Below are 24,331 nucleotides of genomic sequence, written 5' to 3' on the forward strand. Positions count from 1 at the left end.
CGTGGCCTTCAGATTAGCTCAAAAACCGTGTGTGGAGACAGGCCCGTATTAAGACAATGTGGTGCCCCTGGGCACTATACCTCAAAGCCCAAAGCCAATTGAAATTGAAATTCTGTATTAAAATTGCAAGGGAATTGCACACTATGCACTTTGATGTGAATCTGACTATATGACTGAATTGGTTTTGGATGGACAGAATTTTTTATACATATTTGGATCAAAACAGATTTGATATAATGAAATGTGAATTAGATTTTTTTTTATTTTTGTCAATTGTTTTGACATAACACGTGTAGGGAGTTGATACTATAAAAATAAATTGAATGAAATTGAGTTATTTTTTTCAACTCGCCTATGTTTATTTTTTTAATCATCATCAACATTAATAAAAAAACGTTTTTTTGTTCAATGACACTGAAAAGTTCACTGAACATATTACATTACATTGAACAGTATTACAGCGCCGCCTGCTGGTTTTATACTATATTACACCACTTTAACCTGGGGGAAAAAAATGCGCTGACAACGTTTTTTGGCCCTCGGCTGATTCCGTAACACGCAGTTTAACAACGTGCGCGCAGGAAAGTGAAGACTTCTGGGTTTTTAATAGAGCTCAAAGTTTAGTTTGCGTTGCCTAAACATAACGTAAGTATTTCATTTAATCGTGCCGCTGATTTTATTTAAGTGCTGCTCGTACTGCCGACTGCCGGTCTGTAGATTTTAAGACGGACGGAGGAGGTTTTCATGCAGTGAAATGCATTCATGCTGCTAGAAGCTTGCAAACCTGGATGCCGAGCTAACTATGGACCAAAGTGTCTTGTGTTTTAGTAAAATAAGCAGCGGTTTAATGTCAACATTTTCTGTTAAAGAAGTTACATTCTGTGCCATAGAAGCCTGTAATGTTTTTTTTTTTTTTTTTTTGTATATCCAAAGCTGCTGAGTAAAAGCTAAGCTAGCTAGATGGCTAGCCACCACAGGCTATCTGAAGGCTTATCTAACAAACTACCTATTTCCATGTATCAGATAGGGGTGAGTTTACCCACGAAGTTGTCTATTCCTACAGTTGTTTTGGGAATATTAAGGGAATAATGTTAGCAATTATTCCCTTAATATGCCCAATTCTTAATGAACGTGGCTTCACCATGGCGCACAGCAGCCTGAATCAATTTAATGCACTTTCAGAAGCTCATGGTGGAAAGTGGAAAGGAAATGTGTCCATCCCTTCCTCCATTCATCCTTTTTGTCCATCCCTTCTTCCATTCATCTATTTGTTTATTCATCCACTTGTTTCGTTATCAAGGTACCACATCTAAAGCTTATAAAAAAACTGCCTTAAAGTCATACTACACTTTTGTATTCATTCTTTTACCAGATTGTTAAAATCGAACATAAAACTCTAGAAAAGTGAGCCCAGAAAAGTGTGGAGTCTAGGTTTTTTACATTTTCGACTTGAATCTTGCCGTATCTATATGTCAGTAATATATTTAGATTATTTGTTATTATTATTATTTCTGCCTTTGAGACCCAAACTTCCCTCTGAGGACAGAGGCCAGGGCAGTCAGGCTCCCTAATATGAGGAAAGGAAATGGTTAATTTCTGACTCTCATTGCCATTGCAATGCTCAGTAATGTTGGTTGCAGTTGCTTGTTTTCTATATGCAGCTCTAAATTCTGCATCTTTTGTGCATCATTTGAGGCCTGATTTGTGTTCATAAAGGTGTCATATCTGAGGTTCTTAAAGAATATAATTTTATTTTTTTAAACAGTGCGTGCACCATTACTTAAATTACTAGATATATAACCCGTTATACTAAAAGCTTGAGTAGTAGCTAAAAGCTGACAAGGGTTTTTTTTTCTGGTAATGTTTATCTCTCTCTCTCTCTCTTGATCGATCGTGCTTTTTGAGGCTAGATAAGAATCCATCACTGGGCGTGATGAGCAGATATAAACAGACGTGGAGTCATCTACCGGCAGTATTGCAGAACTATCATAATGCCGGTTTGCTTAATAAACAAATCAATTGTAAATAATGCTTGAATGAGCCTGACCCTCCGTAACGCCTCACGGCAGCTCGCCGTGATCGAAGACCAACCGTTACTGATTAACTAAAACGATCTACAACAACTTTAAAAGCCTCATATCTGAACATTTACTCACATCAATCAACTCTGCGGTCACATCTGAGCATCGGCAGGTTTAGTGAACACCAACTTTCATCCTGTATTCCCAGCAACATTATAGTCGTTTCCCTCTTGGAATCATTATTTTTGTGTTGTTGTTTTTTTCTTCTCCAGCTGGATCTTGCACCCTTCTGCATTGTTTCGCTGGGAGATGCTAATAGCCTTTAGCTGCTTTCTGGTTTTGACCACTGTTCACATGCGCAGTGTTGTACATCCTCTGTTTATAAAAAAATAAACATTAAAAGGCTTTGTTTACCCACAAATTGAGCAAAAACAAAGCGTAAAACACCAAAATAACAACTAATACGCCAGCAGGACATGATAATCTTTCATAAAAACTCTGTATGCAACCAGAGTGAGCTACTGACGTATAAATAAATAAAAAGGTCAACGTGGCTACGCACCTTTAAGAAGAACTCTCTTTTTTAAGCCTTAAAAGGACCTTGGATTTAAAACAAGTCGGTTAGATATCTTATTAATAATAGGAGGAACATTTTTTGTTTCAGTAGCACAGAAAAGCAGCCTTATGATGCACAGGCTCGCTATAAATTATAAAACACATTTAAACGGGGGGGGGGGGGGGGTTTATAGAGTGCTGTGTGCTAATTGTCTTTAATACCTATTTCTGCAGAGAAGGAGGATGGCAGAAAACCAAGAAGCGATGACTCCCACTGAGATGAAGGTGGCTCGTCAAGTGGAGGTAGTTATGGCTTAAAACTGCCCCTCTCTCTCTAATTTGTGATGGATTGTTTTTATAATCAGCTGTAAACGTGTTTTATGTTCACCTAGTATTACTTCGGGGATCACAATCTCCCAAGAGACAAGTTTCTCAAAGAGCAGCTGCAGCTTGATGATGGCTGGGTGACTTTGGAGACCATGCTCAAATTCAACAGGTATGTCTGGTTTCTGTTTTCCGTCTCAAGCAATCAGCTCTCATAGTTTGGTCTAAGTCGGTCCGTGTAATCTAATAACGGCCTTCGTGTGAGGTCAAGATTGTTTTACGTGTTTGAAATAACACGCAGCAGCTTAGCTATTCCACCTCAGGATGTCGGCAGAGAGCAGAGCGAGGGAAGGATTTGGGGAATCTTTGCGGGAGCCTCATGATTCACGGATGCCTTTGGGGTACGGCTGGGCGATATGGATTAAAAAATAAATCTCTGATTTTATCATACCAAATCCAATTAATCGATTTTTTTTTTCCCCCTCCTTTTTGTTTCATAAAAATAAATTAAAGAAATTATTTCAAAACCTTGCTTTTTATGTCAAGCATTTCGTCAGGGAGTTGACCTGGATTCAAAGTGCAACTAAAAACAAGCTGTAAAACATGCAAAACAAGATGGTAGCCGTGCCATTATAAACAATGAAAATATAACAAAACATTTGCTGCTAGTGGTATTACACATTGAGCTAAGAACAGGCTTCACTGCACTTGTGAACTTCAAACTAAGTTTAAAAAAAAGTAAATAAGTGAACGAAGTACCTCGTATTATGGTAAAAAAAAAGTTTCCACTTAACAATATTTTGACAATAATTTTGCCTAAGCATATATTCAGCATCACATGCTGTTCTCTTCATGGAAACCCAATGAGTATATTGACAAAATAAAACCCAGATTTTCAAAAAATGAAATCTTAAAGAATTGTAAATTCGAATTAATCGATTAAATCGATTTATCGCCCAGCCCTACTTTGGGGTTGCATTGCGTTGGGTTTCATCTCACTGTATTCTTTCTCCTTTGAATTTTGGAGAAGAAATAGAAAATCGTTGAGTCCCACAGGCAGGGGAACGGATTGCAACGCTTAATTTTTAATTAACGATCACAAGGGGTGAACAGTGAAAGCTACAGGACTGGATTTCTCCTCACAGTAGCTCCATGACGTGCAGTGACTGAATCTCTGTTCTGACGTCCGTCTCGAGCAACGCGCTCATGCCTGGATGGAGGCGAACTACAGGTGGAGTTGCTCTCAAAGCGCGCCGTGGACAGCTTCCTTTAGACCCGTGGTCTCAACCTTTTACACGTGTGTCTGCTTCAACACCTGACTCCAATGTTGGCTCATTAGCAGAGCCCCGTGGAGCTTTCATGCTAGAGAGGCCGTTTAGCCATTTGATTCAGGTGTGGCGGGCAGGGGATACCAGCCATCCAGGCTTTGAGTTAGAAGCTGCTGCTTTAGGCCACTTTCAGAGGTGGTCTGCAGCTTTGTCTGCCTGAGAGCGCTTTGATCTTAAGTAACACTGATGGACCATTTGTGGCACTTTACCATGGCCCCTGTCTTGCCAGCGCTACTTCTACTCGTTCTCTCTGAGCTGCGCTCCACTGCACCCCTTTTAGTTTTTTAGAGACCCGGTAACACGGTGGCTTTAAACCCCTCCCCCCCTCTGTTTTGCACCCTGCTGCTATTAAGCGGTGTGGCAGCTCTCAGGCACAAACACAAGTGCTGTCGCTGCTCTCTGCTGCTCTCTGCTGCACACAGACATCACTGGTTAGATCAGCGCTTCCTTCTCCGTTGTTGAGGCACACATCACGTCATCCTAGGGCTGGACGATAATAACAATATATATCTATCGATAGACGTGTGGCGCGATAGGAACAAACAGAGTCGATAAAACTTCGATAGACAGTTTTCCTTCCTTCCATTCAGCTTATCGTATTAGTTGATGCTACAGTCACTACTTCCTCTCGACCAATCGTAATCGCGGACCCAGGCACGCCGTCACAAAGCTCCGCCCTCTCAAACCACAACACAGAGCACGTGAATATGTCGCAGCAAGGAGCGGCGGAGGAAACGGTCCCAAAACGGGGTTTTACTAGTTCGCCAGTCTGACAGAAATAAACAACAGTGATTTGTAAAACTTGCAAGGAACCGGTAAAAACAAAGTCTGGTAACGCAACCAACTTGTTTCATCACGCAAGCCGTTTACACGCGCAGCAGCGCGAGCCGTTTTAGCCTCGCACCGCTCGGTGTCATCTTCTGAGAAATCTTACGGAGCTTCTTCCAAAACAAAGCAGGTATAGCAGCTAAACTGGGCTCCCTTCTTTGTGATAAAATGGTATTGGTATATTTATTTTGGTCATTTTACTGGTCACTTTAGTTTATTCTTTGTCAGTATTTAATAACATAACTCAGGTCTCTTAAGTTATTTTTCTTTAAAAAAAATCTGTTATGGTTAAAAAGTTGGTTAAATAAAGATTTAATTGGAATTCTGTGTTTGTGTTCTTTATTAAATCATTTAGCAATATTATAAAATGTCCAGGCAGAGCTGCACATAAAATATGATTTTAAATATTTTCAATAATTGATATCGATCAATGTGCATTTTTTTTTAAATAGATAAACTTTTTTCTATATCGTCCAGCCCTACGTCATCTCCGCCTTTTTGCATTCCACTCTATGCGGTATTTTGTGCAAATAAACAGAGCTGAAACATCCCGTCTGATGAACACTGAACGGTAGCACCTGCACGACTGAATAAATGTCACCTAGATAATAGAGAGCTGCTACAAACAGGCAAAGGATGATGGTCCTGGTGTAGCTCCTCTCAAGCTACAGAGTTATACTTGTCCCAGCTAATTTAAGTCTATTAACAATGTCTGCAGTCTGGAACTAAAACAGTTTCGCAGTTTGACAAAGTCCCTCTGGTTACAAACGGTAATCAGATTACAAATAAACAATATTTAGATCATTTTAATTGCTTTACCACCACAGCCACTTTATTAAGCTGTGTGTGAAGCTCTGAAGTGCCTTAAGGATTTAGAGAAGTTCTGAGTGAGAGAAACTTGCTGTGTGTCGCCTTTTAGACTGAAGTCTTTAACCACGGAGACCAGCGTCGTCGTTTCAGCTCTCCAGAAATCCAAGTCGGGCCTCCTGGAGATCAGCGAGGACAAGACCAAAATAAGGAGGTCTCCAGATAAACCCTTACCGGAACTGAACGACGAGTACAAAGACGCTGTGAAGCACAGATCTGTGTACATTGTAAGTTTCTAAGACATCTTTGTTTGTTCAGTTCTACGTGCTGACGTACCGTCTGCATCAGATAAACTGTCATTAAAAGTCAAATCTAATAAAAATGAGTCACCGCAGTAGTTTGCAGTAGACTCTATAGATCTACCGGGTTCCTGCAATGTGGAAAAGTATCAAAATCTCATTATTTTCCAGGTTATGAGTACAGAAACAACTGAGAATATAAAATATTTGTAGGTGTAATTTATTTGGTCCTCCTTTCTTTGTGACCTTTGTTCCTCCCTTGTACTTTACCTTCCTTCCTTTATCATGACCTTCCTTTTTTCCTTGTGCGCTTCTTTCCTGCCTTGTCTTTCCTTCTCTCTGTCCTTCCTTAAGTGTGTCCTTCCTATGCTTTCCTTATGTCCTTCCTTTTTCCCTTATGTCCATACTTCAGTCCATCCTTTCTCCCTTGTCCTTTGTTCCTTCCTTCCTTCTTTTCCTAAATTGATCCTTGTGTCCTTCGTTTTGCCTTGATGTGACATTCCTTCCTTTGTCCTCATTGAGCCCTTCCTTGTTTGTGCCCTATTTTCCTTTCTTCTATTTTTCTTTCTCAGACCCTTTCCCTGTCGTCATTCGTTCCCTCCTTGTTTCCTCCCTTCTTGCACCCTTCCGTTGTGTCCTCTCTTCTTCCCTTCCTCCCTTCGTTAATTTGTTTGCAGTTTCCATTGCAACGCGTGCCCACTGTGACAATATCTTCAGTATTTCAGACTTTGCAACGAGCACAAAGACCTGAGAGCTCATTGAAAGGTTGCTAAATGAGACTGCAACTTTTAAATTTGACTAAAGCTAACTCTTTTTAGCATTATAAAGTTGTGACCTGAGCTTCAGGACGTTACAGGATTAAGTTTTGTTTGGAAGAAAGTGGTACGGGGCACAGCTAGAATGCTGTAACATGGTAAGTTTTGTTTTTTTCTTTATCACTTATTCGTTATCACTGTTTTTGCTGTTTTTACTTTTGCAGAAAGGTTTTCCTCTTGAAACAACTCTCGATGAGGTTCAGGAGTGGCTCAACGGTAAAGGCAGCATAGAGAACATTCAGATGAGGAAAAACTTGCAACGGCAGTTCAAGGTGGACAAAAAGCATTATTTAGTAGTTTTAGTGGTCAGATGGTTGGGAGACGTTGAATAAATATTTCTGTATCTTTTTCAGGGATCAGTGTTCGTCTGCTTTGAAACAGAGGAGTCGGCAAAGCAGTTCCTTGAACGCTCGGATGTAAAAACGTTCAAAGACAACGAGATGCTCGTGTTGTCGAGGTAAGCGGCGCTGCGTCCCAGTGTGGGTTTAACCACAGTGTTAAAGGAGCTATAAGCAAGATATTTACCTTAAAATCAACCTAAATTATTCTCAGTTGTCACCTGGGATGGAAGTAACATTCCCTGTTGGTCCTCTCCATCAATAATATCTTAGTCAAGTTTTTCTCCTTTCAAACCTAGAGGTACGGTCCAGTGTAGCCCGCATTTACTTCCTGGTTCCTCAGCCAATCATATGAGAGTCCCCAAAACAGAGCGCAGCATATTTTATCTTGGCAAAAGAGCAGCACCCTGCAAACATGGAAGCCAGTAAGAGAAACGGACCAGAAATAGAACAAAATACATCATATACCTTTTCCTGTGGAAGTAAATATTCAGTGCAACAACGGACCGTTGACTAAATGGTGGGTGTCCGTGGAAGGCATCGTGTGTGTGTGTTGTATGTGTAGCCAATAGGTGTCATTATTACTCATTGTTCCTTTAAACATTAGCTGCGTATTTTATTTTAAACTGAGGATCATGAGAAAATAACTTTACTAATAAAAACGTTATTTATTTTTAGGAGAGCTTGTTCAATTAGTCTAAGCAATAATCAAAGAGTGGCTGTTTTCCAGGAATGGCTTTTGGAAATCAGTAAAATTTTTGATTTTAATTAAACAAATTTCTACCCCAATAACTTTGAATATCACTGAAAGGTTAATTTATTGTAGATGTTTCTTTGAAAAAGCATCTTTAGAGTCAATACAGACAGTGATGTGTAGTTTAAGCATTTATTTATATCAATTTGGATGATTATAGCTATGATTATAGCTTATAACTTCAGAAAAGTCAAGATTCAGTTTAGACCAGTAGAAAACATTTAAAACCGAAGTGCCAGTTTACAGAAAACTATAGACATGTACTTTACGATTTGTCCGGGGCCCCTTTAGCATGAATTACTGCATTAATGCAGCGATGGGTGGAGGTGATGACCTGAGGTGTAATTAAACCCAGGTTGCCTGGTTAGCAGCCTTCAGGTCATCTTGCATGGCTGGTTCTGGTGTCTCTCATCTTCCTCTTGACAGCAGCCCATAGATGCTGTGTGGGGTTCAGGTCTGGCCAGTTTTCTGGCCAGTCAAGCATGGTGACACCATGATCATTGAACCAGCTTCTGGTACGTCTGGCAGCGTGAGCAGGAGCCAGGTCCTGCTGAAAAAATGAAATCAGCTGACGGCTCCATACAGCTTGTCAGCAGAGGGATGTGCCTGAAGAGAGCATGGTTCCCCTAATTTTCACTGACTGGAAACTTCACTGACCTGAAGCACCTTTGAGTTTGTGGCTTTACGCTCCTCCTCCAAACCGGGGTTTCAAAATGAAATGTAACGTTACCTTTCTTCTGAAGAGAGGATTTGGATACGCCTCATGACTTTCTTTGCTTCACAATCTTCTCAGGGCTGAAGTTTATCCTTGTTACTCGTGAACCTTCAGCCACCAGTTTTTCCTACCACTCAACTTTCCTTTTAATGCTGTAAAGAACTGTAAAGTCAGTGGTCTTCTCTTGATTGTGTGGGCCATGAAATAACATTTCTGTAATAAAAACAATTTTTAATTGATCTCAAGTGCCCCAGTTTTCAAAGAGGGTTAATTTTTAGTTTTGAGTTGAACTTTCAGAACTTTACAGAATGAAAAAATAGCGATGCAGTTCGTATTTAGGCACTTAACTAAGTAAACTTCTCTGATGTAGTCTAATTTGAGATAGACCTGTAAATGAGCTACACCAGGTAATTTTATTAAACTATATTGGCAATTAAACACTATTTGTGAGTAACGGGTTGATGCCAAAACCGCCTTAATGCAGATATTATTAAAACTAGCTCAGGTTCATTAAATATTATCAAATGAACTCAAACCAAAGTTGTGTCTTTGTGTTGTATAAAAGGGAAAAAAAAAACGCTCTGCAATTTTAGCAAATGTTGACGTTTATGGTTAAGAAAGTGCAAGTCTTTTTCCACGCTCTGATTTGAGAAAAAAAAAAAAAAAAAAAAAAATCCATCCATATCCAGACTTGAAGTGCTAAAAGCCAAGCTTTAGGAAGTCGAGTTAAAAGGGTTTAAAACCACCGAGTATCATTTTATTTCTTCCAGAGAAGCCTACCATGCAAAGAAGGCCGAAGAGAGGAAACACTACAAAGCGGAGACGAAAGCCAAAGCAAAACAGTGAGTTGACCAGATGTGGCTTTTTCTGTCAGAAACCTTGTTAAACGTGTCTGAGCCTCGTTTAAACGTTTTTACAGAGAGAAGGCGCAGCAGCAGAAACACGCCGAGGAAAAAGAAATGGTAGCGTTTCCTAAACCGCCACACATTAAACCTTGTTGCTGCTTTTAGATTGTTCTTCATAGACAACATTTCATAAATAATAAATGATTTGCAGGGTTTGCTCCTGGACGAAAAGACGGGGTGTTTGTTGAAGTTTTCTGGAGAGCTTGAAGACGTTTCGCGAGAAGACTTCCATGCATCGTTCTCTGGGCACGGAAAGATAAAGTGGGTAGACTTCACAAGAGGAGCCAAGGAGGTATGTTATCTCCCAAGGCACGGCACATTTATTTGTATAGCACATTTCAGTACAAAGACAACGCAAAGTGCTTTACATAATAAAAATATAGGACAATTAGACATGGAATAAAAGCAAGTTGGAATAAAATGTAGAAAAAGTGAAACAAAAGAAAACATGGGAAATGGAAACTAAAAGCAAATATTAATGATTTTTAAAACATTTGGACTACAAAGTTGAACTAATGATGTTTCAGTAAAACAGTTTAACTACAACAGTCAAAGGTTTTTAATCTTGATTTAAAAGAACTCAGGCTTTTAGCATTTTTACAGTTTTCTGGAAGTTTGTTCCAGATAAGTGGAGCAGGAACTAAATGCAGCTTCTCCATGTTTAGTTCTGGTTCTGGTTCTGCAGAGTAGATTTGAGACAGAAGACCTCAGATGTCTGGAGGGTTGATGCACTGATAACAAGTCTGTGATGTATTTAGGTGCTAAGCCATTTAGGGATTTATAGACTAACAGAAGTATTTTAAAGTCTATTCTCTGAGATATAGGGAGCCAGTGTAAGGACTTTAGAACTGGGGTGATGTTCTCTACTTTCTTAGTCTTAGTGAGGACGCGGGCAGCAGCGTTCTGGATCAGCTGCAGCTGTCTGATCCACTTTTGGTTAATTTCACCATTTTTCTTTAAAATTATGAACATAAACATAAATAGGAGGGAGAAATATTTTTCTTTACAGGGTTCATCCTCTCTCTTATCGTCTTAAGTATTGTCCTGCATTTGTGTCCTTCCTTTGTTCCTTACGTGCTTCTGTCTTTCCTCTCTTCCTTCCCTATTTTTCTCTGTTCCTCCCTTTATTGTGTTTATTCATCATGTCCTTCCCAGCTTTCCTCTGTCCTTCTTTCCTCCTGATTAGCGTCTTTGTGTCCTAACCATGCCATGCATCCTCATGCCTTGACTCCTGTTCTCTCTCTCGTTTTCTAATTTTGCCTGTGCTCTTCCTTTCTTTCTTTCTATCCTTCATCCTCCTTCATGCCTTCCTTGTTGCTTACTTACATTTCCTTCTCTTTGCATGTTATATATTTAAACCCCGTCTGCCAAATAAATATTTGCCATAAATGAATTGTGAACTTTACCATTCCATCTTTTTAAGGTTGATGCAAAAGATCAGAATCAGACATACTTTAATAATCCCAGGGGGAAATTGTTGATGCAGAACTCTGTAAAGTAGACGTGCGTTGACCTCCCTACAAGCATGTTTTAATTATTATTATTATTTTGTTTCCATCAAGGGCACGCTTCTTTTTGATGGGAACGCAAAAGAAGCCTTTGAGAAAGCCAAGGAGGCGAACGGAGGGGAGCTGAAAATGAAGGGCAGCAGCGTCACATGGCAGGTGCTCGAGGGCGATGAGGAGAAAGAGGTTCTGAAAAAGATCATCGAGGCTCAGCAGGAGTCGTACAGCCGATCAAAAGGCAGAGGTGCGTTTCTACCGTCAGGCGTCACGTTTGGTGCAATGCTAGCAAAGATGATCTGCGCTTGAGTGCCGATGTTTCCTGTGTGGTTTAAAAACACAGGTGGTGGAAGAGGAAGATCAGGTGGCAGAGGAAGAGGAGGCCGACGGGGAAGAGGCGGCAGAGACCAAGGCAGGACTCATTTCCAGGGAAAGAAAACGAAATTCGATAGCGATAATGAGGAAGATGAGGGTGAGGAAGGTAAGTGTAACATCACCATGAGATTTGCTAATAAAATTTGCCAAAAAATCAGACCATCTTAAAGGGGATAGAACATGCAAAATCCTCTTTTTCAGCCCTTAAAGACCTTTTGTTGTGAGTTTGCGGTCTCTGGAAGAATAAAAAGCGTATTTGGATTAAATGATCAGATTGTATCGTTTATATGGACACAAAATCTATTAATCTGATCATAATGTGCGTGTACATGCACCTGGCTTTATTTGAAATATAACCACTCTGACATGTGCAGTTATCAAATTCCCCTAAAAAAACACAGAAGTTGTTCCATCTTTGTTAACCTACAAAAGAATAGCAAACAAAGAGGTATTATACGAGTTTGTTGCTGGTCCGAGTGCTCAGGTTGGACTTGCATGATGTTCTAATTACGGTTGAAACGTTACTGAGTAAGCAACAATTTTTTCGAACAGAAAGGTAGAGAACCCGACAATTTTTCCTCCACTCGCCAAAGTGGAAATGCGTCATGTTTACGCCAGGCGCACATTCCGATTGGCCCTTTTATTTCGATTACTTTTATCCACGTAAACGTAACTAATGTTGGGTGCATTAACCCACACAAGTCACTCCACCGGCCCCCCATTATCAGAACCTTCTCGTTTGTGCGAAGCACTTTGGCGGTCCATGCTTCAGTCATTTTTGCCGGTAATGAGGGATTTTCCCAAAGACTTGATCTGATCGAGGGCTCAGTTCCTTCTGGGAATGGAAACTAAGGACACAGCAAAGCAGTAAGCTGCAGATAACTCGTAAATTTCAACAGACTTTATTTGAGCTCTCATAGCGCTCGCTGTGTCCTCGCTTATAGTTTCCTGAGAGCACAACTGTAGTGTTTATTTCACGTAGCATTATGATATAAGCAGCAGTTTCCTCTTGCTCTGTCAGACTGGTGAATGGAAACGTCCTCCGCTGACATTTTTAAATAGATTTAGGGATAAAAGGTTTCTCTTGCACTAGATAATAGTATTTCGGCCATTAAACTACAAAATAAATGGTGAAGGGGGTGGAGCTGAATGCCGTGGTGGAGGTGAAGGGCCTCATCAGAATGACATTAAAAGGAAGCGGCCTCAGAGGCCACTGATGATGGGTTACAAGAGGCGACTCCTGAGCTTCACTGACAGAGTTCAGACCAAAGCACTGCAGCTTCCACTGTTCCATCTCCTCATTTCAGCATCAGACAGAGCTAGGTGACTTGCCAGGGATGTAATTCAGCCATTTGAGTCAGCTGTGGTGGAGCAAGGACACAGCAGGGCACTGCAGCTGGACACGCCCGTACAGCTTCAGGTCTTAAAGGAACAAATACCTGATCCTGCTTAAATGGAAACTGAGCGATGGAAACGGTTTAGTTTGGACTGAAAGCCCCGCCCATATGTTGTTATTTTTCCTTTTTAATCCAATGAGAAACCCCCGACATGCACAAGACTAAACACGCGCCTCAAGGTTGTGCTCAATCCTCCGGTGGAAGCGAGGCTTCGCGGGTCTTTTCCTCGTTTCCTTTGACATAAATGCTGCGTCTCTGGTAAACGACATTCTCCTATGTGAGTGGTCGTCGTGTGTTTGCAGAGAAGAGTCGTCCCGGGTTGTCTCCAGTTCGCTGCTTATTCCTGCTATAAAACCTGGACTCGCCCAATCACGCAAACAATTAGTCAATTATTGTCAAATTACGTCTTTTAACTCGTAATGCATTACGTAAAAAGCGTTTTTCTTAACCAGAGAAAAATAAATTCAGGTATAGTTCCTTTGAGGTATGTCTTCGCACATCTTTCTTTCCATATATCAAGGTTTATGTCTCAACTTAGACCTCACCATTCTAACAGTTTTACTTTAAACTTGGGCTGAACAATTTTGGAAAATAATCTAATTACAAATTTATATCTTGATATTGTGATTTATTGCAATTTTTTTTCTGTTTAATTTATGTCATTTAAACATATACAAACCACAAATCAATCGGTTTCATCGCTGTGCAGATCAGGCGCTAAAAGACCCACTGTGTCTAAACTGGGAGCAGGAAGGATTGCGTTCTGCCTACGATATATTTCAACCCAAATTGCGATTTGATTTTGACTTTTCTCTGCATTAACCACAAGCAACAAAAATGGCCTTTAGATAAAGATGTTTGTATACAAGGACTATTTAAAACGAGAACTTTTAATGTTTTAATTAGTCAGAATATTGTTCAAGAGAACAGCTTTTAATTTAATTGGACATCAATCATTGTTGAACCAACAAACAAGTCTTTAAATTAAACTTATTGACCAGGACTTAATGCTATGGAGAGATTCCTGAAAGTTTCTGGTAAAACAGTATGAATATATAAACTCTAAAACAAGTGATAAAATTAGATTATCTCACTCCTGCAACTGTCTTCCCTTGTATGTGGAGGCAAACCCACTTTAAACATGTTACCCCAAAAATTGTGTTGTTCTTTTTTAATTGATTATATTGCAAATGTGATTAATTGTGCAACCCTACTTTAACCCATTTCATTGTAGCTGTATGTTTAGGGTTATCCTGCTGGTAGGTGAACGTCAACCCCAGGCTCTAGTGTGGTTTCTTCCAGGGTTTGCCCTGCGTTTACCTCCATTCATCATCCCATCATCTCCCCTGTCCCCACTTAAAAAAAAAATAATTATAATCCAAGAGGAACCCCTGGAACAGTTTTAGATTTCTATACACACAGTTGGACTGAATTTAGTAAATATGAGATATTTGAAGACAATAGGTTTTATTTGGAGCCATTAAAAGGGACTGAATACAAACACCACATACAACGGTTGTGCTCCATTGTGTTGGTCTGTCACATAAAATCCAAGTGAAATACACACAAAGTGTAAAAGTCATAGATACGAATGTTGTGCATGGTACTCCATATTCTGAGCAGCAGCTTCTTGGTTCTGATGATCATCCGTTTCCTGCTTTCCTTGCAGCGCCTGCAGCCCCAAAGAGAGAGCTTGAAGACGCCGACAGTCCTCCAGCAAAAGTTGCCAAAACTGAAAACGGATCTTAATGAGGAGACGGAGTCCAGATTTTTTTTCTTTAGCGAAAACATTTATTACAAACGGTGAAAAATGCAGAGGCAACTTAAATCCCATTCCAGTTAAAAAAAAAAAAAGGCAAAGATCAGGCTTTGGAGAACCGGAGGAAGTCCACCTGGATGTCAACCTAAAGAAACATTTGGAATCAGTTTTCAGCTCCTGTATTTTGTGCCTCTCATGACATTATTTGTATGTATTTTTGTTCTTATCTTAAGATGTTTTAATTTTAGCACAATCAAGGTAAACCTGTTCTTGACTGTTTGATTTCAAATGAATTATTATTTTGGACCTGAGTGACATCTAGAAAATGTTTGCCTTTTTGTTTTGCTACTAGTTTTTTTTCTTCTTCTAGGTTTCAGACATTGACTGATGGAAAATGTTTTTTTTAAGTTTGCATACGCTTACAGCAAATAAAAATGTTTAATAAAATTAATTTGTTTTGAATTTGAAGAGCATGCCATGTCACGTCGGTGATGTACCTACCGACTTCTTCTTGTGAAACCTGTAGGAAGCCGGCAAATCGTATCTCAGTTCTGTAAGCGAAGTACATGGTCATTGTGTGATGCTCCTATAATAGAAAGGATTAAACTACTCGTCTCACTAACCTGCAATGACTTCCATCTTCACTCCCCAGTCAGTAGCCTTCTTTTGTATGTGCTGTAATTACATAATGAATGTCAAGCGTCAGACCAGAGGAGTTAAAATATTCCAGTTCAATTTGAACTTAAAGGGGAACAAGAAGACAGTTTTACTTGGATTTAGTGGAACGGGGTCTTAGTTTTAAACGCCGCTGTCCTGTCTGTCGCATTAATGTGGGATTTATGGCCGATGCTCTTTGGTTACCTTCACCTTTATGAACATTTTCAGTCGTTGAGCATCCAAAGTCTTTCAGGAAGGGACAAAAATAGCGATGCAGTTCATGTTGGCTGAGCAGCAAACTGACTGGTAAACCCAAATTTATTCCAATTTGTTTCACACTAAAGGCAGATTCAGTTTTTTTATGCCACATTTACCAACATGTTGCTTCTGATTAGAAGTAATTGTTTGAGGGGCCCATCATAAAGAATATTTGTGAAGGCGGTTATTGTCCCTGATCCAACACACCTGAATCAACTTAGTGTCCAATCTAGTTCTTCAGACCCCCGCTAATGACTTAAATACTAGAATAAAGTAGATGTGTCTAAAGTTGTAGCACATCGGCTCTCATGGACCTGTTATAAGGTAAATGCAAAAAGCTTGTCAACAATCATGCCATTGCCATTTATTATATGGAAGAATATAAATCATTTGATATATGATTTTTCTTTTACCCTGTTTTATCTTCAAAACGTCTTCCTATTAAACGTCTGACTGAAAACTTAATCTTCAAGAGATAAGGATAATTTTGGGCTTCACTGTATGTTGCAATACATCCGCGGGCCTAAACAAGGATGTAATAAGGACTCCTATATATGTTTCAGAGTTTCCTCACTAGGTTTTAAATTGGTACATTTGTTGCCAAATTTATGGTTTCTCCAAGTCTACTAGATTAAAATCAAAATATTGTTACATTATCCACCGCAGGGGAGAGTGTACCAGTGGTTTCATGTGGTTTGGCTTAAAAAACAAACAATTTCAAATGAAAGTAAAACCTATCAAGCTGAGGTTTAGTAGCCTAAGTGTAAAAATGCAGCACTCACCACCTAAACAACTCGGGTATATATTAATATTAGATGAAGTTGGTTTTAAAAGGATCTAAAAAAAAAATTGTCTTACATTTGAATTTCTGTGCAGGAACCCACGTAATACAAATTATTGAACCTACTGTTCAATAACATGAAACTTTTGCCTTTTTCACAGCCACACAGTTCACTATAAATGCTGACCTACTAAAAGATCAACTAAGAAGCCATGGTTAGCTGGAGGAGTATTAAATGAAGGCGGGTTGGGATAAAATGGGGATGGGAGGGACAGATCGGCTGGGAGCTGGAACTTACCTCTCGTGTTGATGTTTTATGAAGCGAGTAGACCGCTGTATTCGCCATGGTTAAAGCGGCGCGGAGGAACTTCATGTCCATTCCTTGAACAAACAGTAAAACATCCAATTACTTCTACCCAAACAAGAACACCATGAACTGACCTCTCAGATTCCTACAGACCACGCTGTCAAAAATGCAACATAAAAGCTGTGTCGAATGAAAACATCTAGCGCAGTGAGGCTGAATATCTTAATGGCAAGCCAAGCAGGAAGGTCTATGCTTTATCTATAGATATGTAAATATAGATATAGGTAAAATGGCCAAGAAATGTTGCATTCTAAATAGTCCCATTAATATTTAGCAAATTAATATTCTGTCCTTTGCAACATGATTGCGCAGCCGTAACAGAACTGTAATCTGACAATAAAAGGGGAGGACTTTAAGGTTTGTCTCAAGGACAGTCAATTTCCTATTATACATGCTTTATATTACACAGTTTTTAACGCGATGGAAGGTTTTTCCACAACATGGAGTCAAATAAATATCTTATTTGTAAAGGAATCAGAAATCTTAATTTATTACTGGTTTGTCACACAGCAGTTACTCAATGCACAGATCTGGGTGTGGGTAGAGGAATTTAACTAATCTCTAGTTAAATTCAAACTACTTAATTACAGCTTTTTCTAATATAGCTAAGTAAGTTTAGAATCCTACTTAAAATAGGAGTTATTAATAGAAAACAGGTTTTTGTATTGGCTGTAGTTATCTTTGTCCGATATTAAAATACTTTGGATTGCCAAAAAAAAAAAAAAGAAAAAGCTATAGGGAAAGCCAACACTTTACACAGCACTGTACATTAGGATCACACTAGCCGGAGTTAAACCAAATACATTTCTGATCAATAAAAGCACCATCCCCTCTCAGCAGCCTATTTATCACGTTAAACTCGCCTTGGTTGTGTTTTGTACCAAACGGTGGATTCATTATGACGGTGTCAAACTTTTGGGCATAAGCCTCAGCTTCCAGGTGGCACAAATCACACTGGAGCAGGTCCACGTTGGAGAGCTCAAACTCCTCAGCGTTCCTCCTGAATATCTCCAGCGCGTCCTCGTCGACGTCGAAGCCGACGCACAGACTGCAGAGAACACAGGGATGTGAAAGCTGCTCGCCGACAACGACTCTGTCCCGGGGGGCGGGCAGGATAGTTGTCTCACCCTGCGTCCAGCATGGAAGCCCCGATGCTGAGGACCCCGCAGCCGCAGCCCAGGTCTGCCACCAGTTTGCCCTCGATGTCGTCAAACGTGTTGTGGATGGTGTAAAGCATGCATGCTGCGGGGACAGAGGGCAGCGCTTTGTTGGTATTTTATATATTTATTTATGTTAAATGCGCATTTTCTCGGATGCTCACCTGCGATGTGAGGGCTGGTCGGATACTGCTCCAGGAGGATCTTCGGCTCCTCGAACGTGTCCACCTGCTGCAGGCAGCTTTCCAGCTCCTTCAGCTTCATTTCGCCCCGCTGGGATTTCTCCGCAGCAGAGTACCAACGCACAGAAAGAACATTAAATAATATATTTAACAATTATTCATAGCGAACGTCAGCGTTTAGTGTAAACTTGACATTTCCTTCTCGCATTGGCCTGCCTGCATGGACCAAAACAGGAATCGGTCTTCTTCTTTTTCTCCTGGTTTGGGTAGTGTTGACTGTTGAGGCAACGACGCCTTCTACCGCCCCCTAGAGGTGGGAAATGAAACCACGGCCCGATTTAACTTCTTTTTCTTGTTGTTAACCCTAACCCTAAGGAAAGAAAAGAAACTATTCAAAAAATATTCATACATATTCAATAAATTAAAATAGAATATTATTGAAAAGTTCATTTATTTCAGAAACTCACTTCAGTAAGTGAAACACATTATCTAGATTAACAGACTGGTGATGTTTTAAAGCCTTTATGATAGATAGATAGATAGATAGATAGATAGATAGATAGATAGATAGATAGATAGATAGATAGATAGATAGATAGATAGATAGATAGATAGATAGATAGATAGATAGATATCTTTATTGTCATTTTGTATGCACAAAGTGTGTACAGAATGAAATTTTGTTTGCATACAGCTTGAAAAAAGTCACTCTGTTAATTATGACCCCCCCCCCCCACACACACACACACATCCAGCTAATTTAACACTAGAATATTGCAACATCAGACCAATAAAAATATATTTTCATGCAGAAACGGGGGCTTAATGAATAGTATGTTTAATACTGTCTTAAATGTTTTAATCTGACAAACAAGCCTTTAAAATTGCATGTTTCTAATGTATTAATTATAACTGTAAATCTTTGATAAGAGACTAAATTACATACCTTTACATCTTATCTTAACCATAATGTTATTTGTATAAAGTTTTTCCTTCCTTTCCTAATTAAGCTTTTCTGGTTCAGTGCTTCTTGAAATCTTAAAAAAAAAAAAAAAAGACACTAACATATTTATATAGTTATACCTACTTACTGTCTATGATGTGAATGCGGTAACTGAAGTCAAATCTCTTGACCGTGCACACAATCGTGGCAAAAATAAAGCAGATTCTGATTCTCCTTTTCATTTATGGGTCATTCCATGAAAACCTGCTGGAAGGATTCTGGCAAGCTGCAAAAATTCACCTCCGTTGCAAGTTTGCCCATCATCTGAAGTGTCTTGTTAAAACCCATGTGACCCATTAAGAAAGGTGTATTAGTTGAGTTTTCTTTCCTATGTTTTCATACTTTTCAGGCACTTTGCACAGACTGTATTTGTAAATGTTCAACAATTGTCTTCATGTGTTGTTTATTTCCAAATTTTCCAGCTTATGTTTAACCCAATTGTCAATGATTGATTTGCATTCAGCCTTACATGAAGGAATCTGAAGCTCTACTGTTTTAGATAAGCTACAATGTTTTTTTTTCCTTCCAAGCACTACATTTTTATTTCCCTCCATTCCTACATCAGCAGGAACTGAAACAAATGCAGCTCTAATGTGTCTGGTAGAGGGTTGTGCAGCTTATTTCTGATGTATTAATACGATTGGAGGGTCCCTGTTTAGTAAAGCTGTTCTGGTTGTCACCCATTCATTTCTTGACAAACAACATAAATTGTTGTTTATTTTTTCACACTTTGCCTTGTCTTCATCTTTATTGTCACATTAAGGTTTATGCTGTTGCCTTTAAGCAAGAAAATCCTGGGTTTGAAGGTCCTTTATGTATGGTAGTTGCTTCTTCTCCCCATGAATGCTTTGGGGAGAAGAATGCATGCATGAACTCACCGCAACCCTCCAAGGATCAGCAAGTATAGAGAAAGGATGCATGGATGGATGAATGTCATAATGTTTGAATATTTAGAAAAACAAATAAATTTTTTTATCTTTATGTATTCAATATTGTAGCCTCTAATTCACAAGGCTACATTATCTGAACATAATGATCCAGGTTTCACATTGTCAAAAATATTATTTATTACAATCATAAACAGCACCACATATACTAACCTGTGGGTTTCCATTCTCTACAGTGAATTTATATGCATAGTATTTCCCTGTTCTTACTTAAATAGAGTTTCCAAATAAATAAATAAAAATACAGATCCAGTTATATGAGTTTGATTTCAGTTCAAGCTCTTCAGCTTTATGAAAAGGCCCTCCTTTCACAGTGTGTCATATGCTTTTGCAATATCAAAGAACACCGTTGTTACTGATTCTTTTTTAGCTTGCACTTTCCTTTTTTGAGATCCCAAGCATAAGACTGTGTCAATTGCACTTTTTGCTCTCTGGAATCTACCCCAACATAATGAAGGGAGGTACTTGCTTTCCAAATAATAATAATATGACTTTTCCAAGATAAGCGACTCCATTGTTTTCTTTAAATGTTACCATAATCATTCAACAGGTCGATTTTCTGGTGGGTGAGAAGGAAATTTGTCCACTGCTAAAATTGGAAATATGTCAGAATTGACTGGTTTCCCAAATGAAACTGAACTGTTAAAATTGTTCCATGTGAGTTGTAACTTTTGGTTTAACGTGATGTAGTAGGTATTGTTAAGAGCTTTATTTTAAATCTGGAACGATGTAAAAGTCGGGTATAGCTCACCTTTAGGGTTAGCCCCACGTTGTATTTGGATGAATATTTAGTATTTCTACGTTGCTAACAAGTTTTGACATATTCCTAGAGCTATTACGCTTAGCCAGAGTTTGAGCTAAACACTCTTCCTTATCCATATGATTTTTGGCTATAATGTTTTTATATTTCAGAACTGGGAATTACATTTTTCTCATAATGCCATTCATATTTCCGATCAATCCCAAACGCCTGATATTTTAATTTATTTTCCGATGGATGAACGAGACTTAATCAAATATTCATGACTTTTTATCTTTTAAAATAATCCAAATGTGTAATAAATAAAAATAAATGCATAGATCTTCCCTTTTCCTATTTTTTGGTTTATAACTGGTTTCAAAACTTTTTAGAATAAACTTTTTAGAATACTATATCAAAACAAAGATAACAACAAAATCAAATAAAATTTTACTGGACAAAAAAAAATCATGGTAATGATTATAAATAAATAATAAAACACCAAAACAATGATGCATTTTGTGCAATTTTGAATGGTAATCGTGCAATGGCAGTAGAAATTAATAAATTACATAGAAGTATTAAATTATTAAGATGTTTTAATGACAAATGGTACCATACTGATGATGTGACAGTATTCTAAATATTTCTCCAAAATTTAATTGTAACAAAAATGTCTGTGTTTAAGAACGCTATAATAATGATAAAACCAATTTGAATTCTTTTATATATTTATAAAAATGAATACATGTGTGTCTCAATAAATTAGGATATCATGAGAAAACTGGTTTGTTTCATGCATTCAGTTCAAATATGATTTGTATAAATAAATTCTTTTTACAAAAATTTGATTAGATAATAGATGATGTAATGTTTATTTCTGGTAATCTTAATAATTATAATTTACAGCTAATAAAAACCCACAATCCAATTTCTCAGAAAATTAGAATATTGTGTGAGACCAAAGCAAGATTTTTAAAGCAGACATATTATTTCATGGTCTCCAGGGAGGCCTGCTTACATAACAGCAGTCCAGCAGACAATCACTGATACTCTCCCCCCAGCTAGGCTGAACCACAAGAAGTCATTGTTACAGCACACTGTTCACAGAGGGCTGAAGCCAACCATATTATTGGAAAGTTTTGATGAAATAAACCGGTTTAGAAAAAGCTGCACAAGCAACAGCAATGGTTTTAGCTCTGAGAGGACTGGGAAGCAAAGACCAGTTGAGTGTCTTAAAAGATTCACTTGCATGGCAGGGACTGTAGTTGGCCTCAGAGCTTCAAGAGTCACCGCACACAAGCGTATCCAGGACACAGGCTACAATTGCTGCTAGTCCATTTTTGACCCATTGCTGAACAAAAAGACAAAGTCACAACTCTCTTACCTGGGCTAAGGAGAAAAAGGACTAAGCTTTGGCTCAGTGGTCCAAAATCCTCTATTTGGAGGAAGAGGGATGAGGTCCATAATCCAAGTTACTTGAGGTCCTGCCGAAGTTTCCAGACTCTGGATCATTCAGGGAGCCATCCCATCTCCTGCTGCTTCCAAAAATGTCTACCAAAAAATTATCTTAGGCAAAGGCAAAAGCAAATTTATTTATATAGCACATTTCAGTACAGAGACAATGCAAATGATTTACATGATTAAGATACAGGAAAAAACAAACAAACAAACAAAAACAATAAAAGCTGCAGCTGTCTGATCCACTTTTTAGTCAGACCTGTGAAAACACCGTTACAGTAATCAATTTGACTAAAAATAAACACATGGATTAGTTTTTTTAGATCCTGCTGAGACATTAGTCCTTTAATCCTGGAAATGTTCTTCAGGTGATAGAAAGCCGACCATGTAATTGTCTTTAAATGCTTTTGGAGGTTCAGGTCTGAGTCCATACTCCCAGATTTCGGGCCTGATCAGTGGTTTCTAGCTGAAGCAGCTGAAGCTGTGAGCTAACTTTTGATCTCTCCTCTATTGGTCCAAAGATTATTACTTCAGTTTTGTTTTTATTCAATTGAAGAAAATTTTGGCACATCCACGTATTGATTTCTTCTAGGCATTTACTCAGCGCTTGAACTGGTCCATAGTCACCTGGTGACATGGTGATGTAGAGCTGTGTGTTGTCTGCATAGTTATGGTAGCTAATGTTGTTTTTTATGATCTGAGCTAGAGGGAGCATATAGATATTGAAGAGGAGGGGACCCAGGATGGACCCTTGGGGAACCCCACCTGTAATCTTTGTCGTCTGGGATGTAAAGTTACCTACTGACACAAGAAAGTCCCTTAAAGTCTTAAAGTACTTCCTGCTTCCCTTTGATGACACGCTTTGTGGAGTAACTGATTTAATTTCCTTACAGGAATTGGAACCAAATATTCTGCCTGCTTTAATGACCATAGTGCCACTGGCTTAGTCTAGACCCTACAATAGAAGTGAGCTGATTGCCACTCCTAAGACAACCTGAGCTTCCTTGACACCTAGGCAAAGCCACAGGCTGATCATTTTCGTGCCGTGCGGGACTGATAAAGTTATTTGCAGTGCCACACTTGCATCACTTGCTGTTATTTATTCTTTTAACTTTATGTTCTCACTCTGTTTTTGCCACCACTAACTGTGTGCTGTCTTTTATCCCATATCTTTTACTACTGGCTCAGAGGTTAAATAGGTTTAGCTGTGTTTCCCTCCTCAGTGAGGCCCATAAGGAGCCACTGCAGTGATAAATTCTATTTTTAACACAGAAAGTTATGCTAGGTAACTGCTTCTGCATTTCTTGTTGGTATGCGTGTGCGCTGTCTTCTCAAACCCCTTGTCGGTCTTGGTGGTTTCCGACTACCACTGAGCCAGGTTCTGCTAAAGGTTTCTTCAGTAAAGTTATTAACTCATGTCATCAGCTGTGCTTCCTGGTAAAACCTTTTACTAATTTGAACGATAAGCTGTGTTTGACTGCAGTGTTTAAAAAGGCTATAATCAAATTAGAATGTATGTAATAGACTTCTGTAATAGAATACCTCTGCATGATTGGATTGAATTGACTACATATTGCAGCATATACATTGGAGGGGTTTTATAAAGTGCATTGAGGCAACTTTTATGTTAAATTTGTGCAATATAAATTAACTTACTTCATACAAAACAAACCCTGATTAAGCACAGCACAGGCCTACGCTGCAATACTTGGACACACTGTATGATGCGATTGACATTTCTGTAATAAGAATGATTATTAGTAAGTCAAGAGTAGATAATGTTATGTGTGTCAGAAGAAAATGTGGGGATGTCATTAGTGGAGATAAATGCTTGAAATATATCACTTATCCTTATATTTGTCATGAATCGATATAATAAATGGATCAAACTTTTTGTATTGGATTTCAAAAATCATTCAACTTTCAACTATATTTGAATCTATACAGATTTCCCCATGTGTTCAACTGGAAAATACCATCAATGTAACAATGTAAACCACACAAGTTTGCTATTGTTCATTTTCGTCCTTAAAAGATGAAAAATATTTATTTAATTT

At 38.8% G+C, this 24,331-nt stretch overlaps 2 protein-coding genes across 2 annotated transcripts; one reads left to right on the plus strand and one right to left on the minus strand.

The window, feature by feature from the left end:
• Positions 1-506: 506 nt before the first annotated feature.
• On the plus strand, positions 507-14,817 carry ssb (small RNA binding exonuclease protection factor La). Its single transcript, XM_036139269.1, has 12 exons — positions 507-645; positions 2,811-2,879; positions 2,969-3,072; positions 5,976-6,150; positions 7,142-7,249; positions 7,331-7,434; positions 9,555-9,626; positions 9,704-9,746; positions 9,841-9,981; positions 11,252-11,438; positions 11,535-11,672; positions 14,633-14,817. Exons 2-12 carry the CDS (start codon positions 2,820-2,822, stop codon positions 14,710-14,712), a joined length of 1,212 nt encoding a protein of 403 aa, XP_035995162.1. The 5' UTR covers positions 507-645; positions 2,811-2,819; the 3' UTR covers positions 14,713-14,817.
• Positions 14,434-18,386, minus strand: mettl5 (methyltransferase like 5). The gene is made up of 7 exons (XM_012873242.3): positions 18,107-18,386; positions 17,913-18,027; positions 17,649-17,833; positions 16,717-16,799; positions 15,346-15,397; positions 15,224-15,273; positions 14,434-14,867 (listed from the first exon to the last, which is right to left on the minus strand). The coding sequence occupies exons 1-7, from the start codon at positions 18,204-18,206 to the stop codon at positions 14,826-14,828; spliced, it is 627 nt and encodes a 208-aa protein (XP_012728696.1). The 5' UTR covers positions 18,207-18,386; the 3' UTR covers positions 14,434-14,825.
• Positions 18,387-24,331: the final 5,945 nt, after the last annotated feature.

The sequence above is a fragment of the Fundulus heteroclitus genome, chromosome 7 (genome assembly GCF_011125445.2).
Source record: "Fundulus heteroclitus isolate FHET01 chromosome 7, MU-UCD_Fhet_4.1, whole genome shotgun sequence".
NCBI classification, from domain to species: Eukaryota; Metazoa; Chordata; class Actinopteri; order Cyprinodontiformes; family Fundulidae; genus Fundulus; species Fundulus heteroclitus.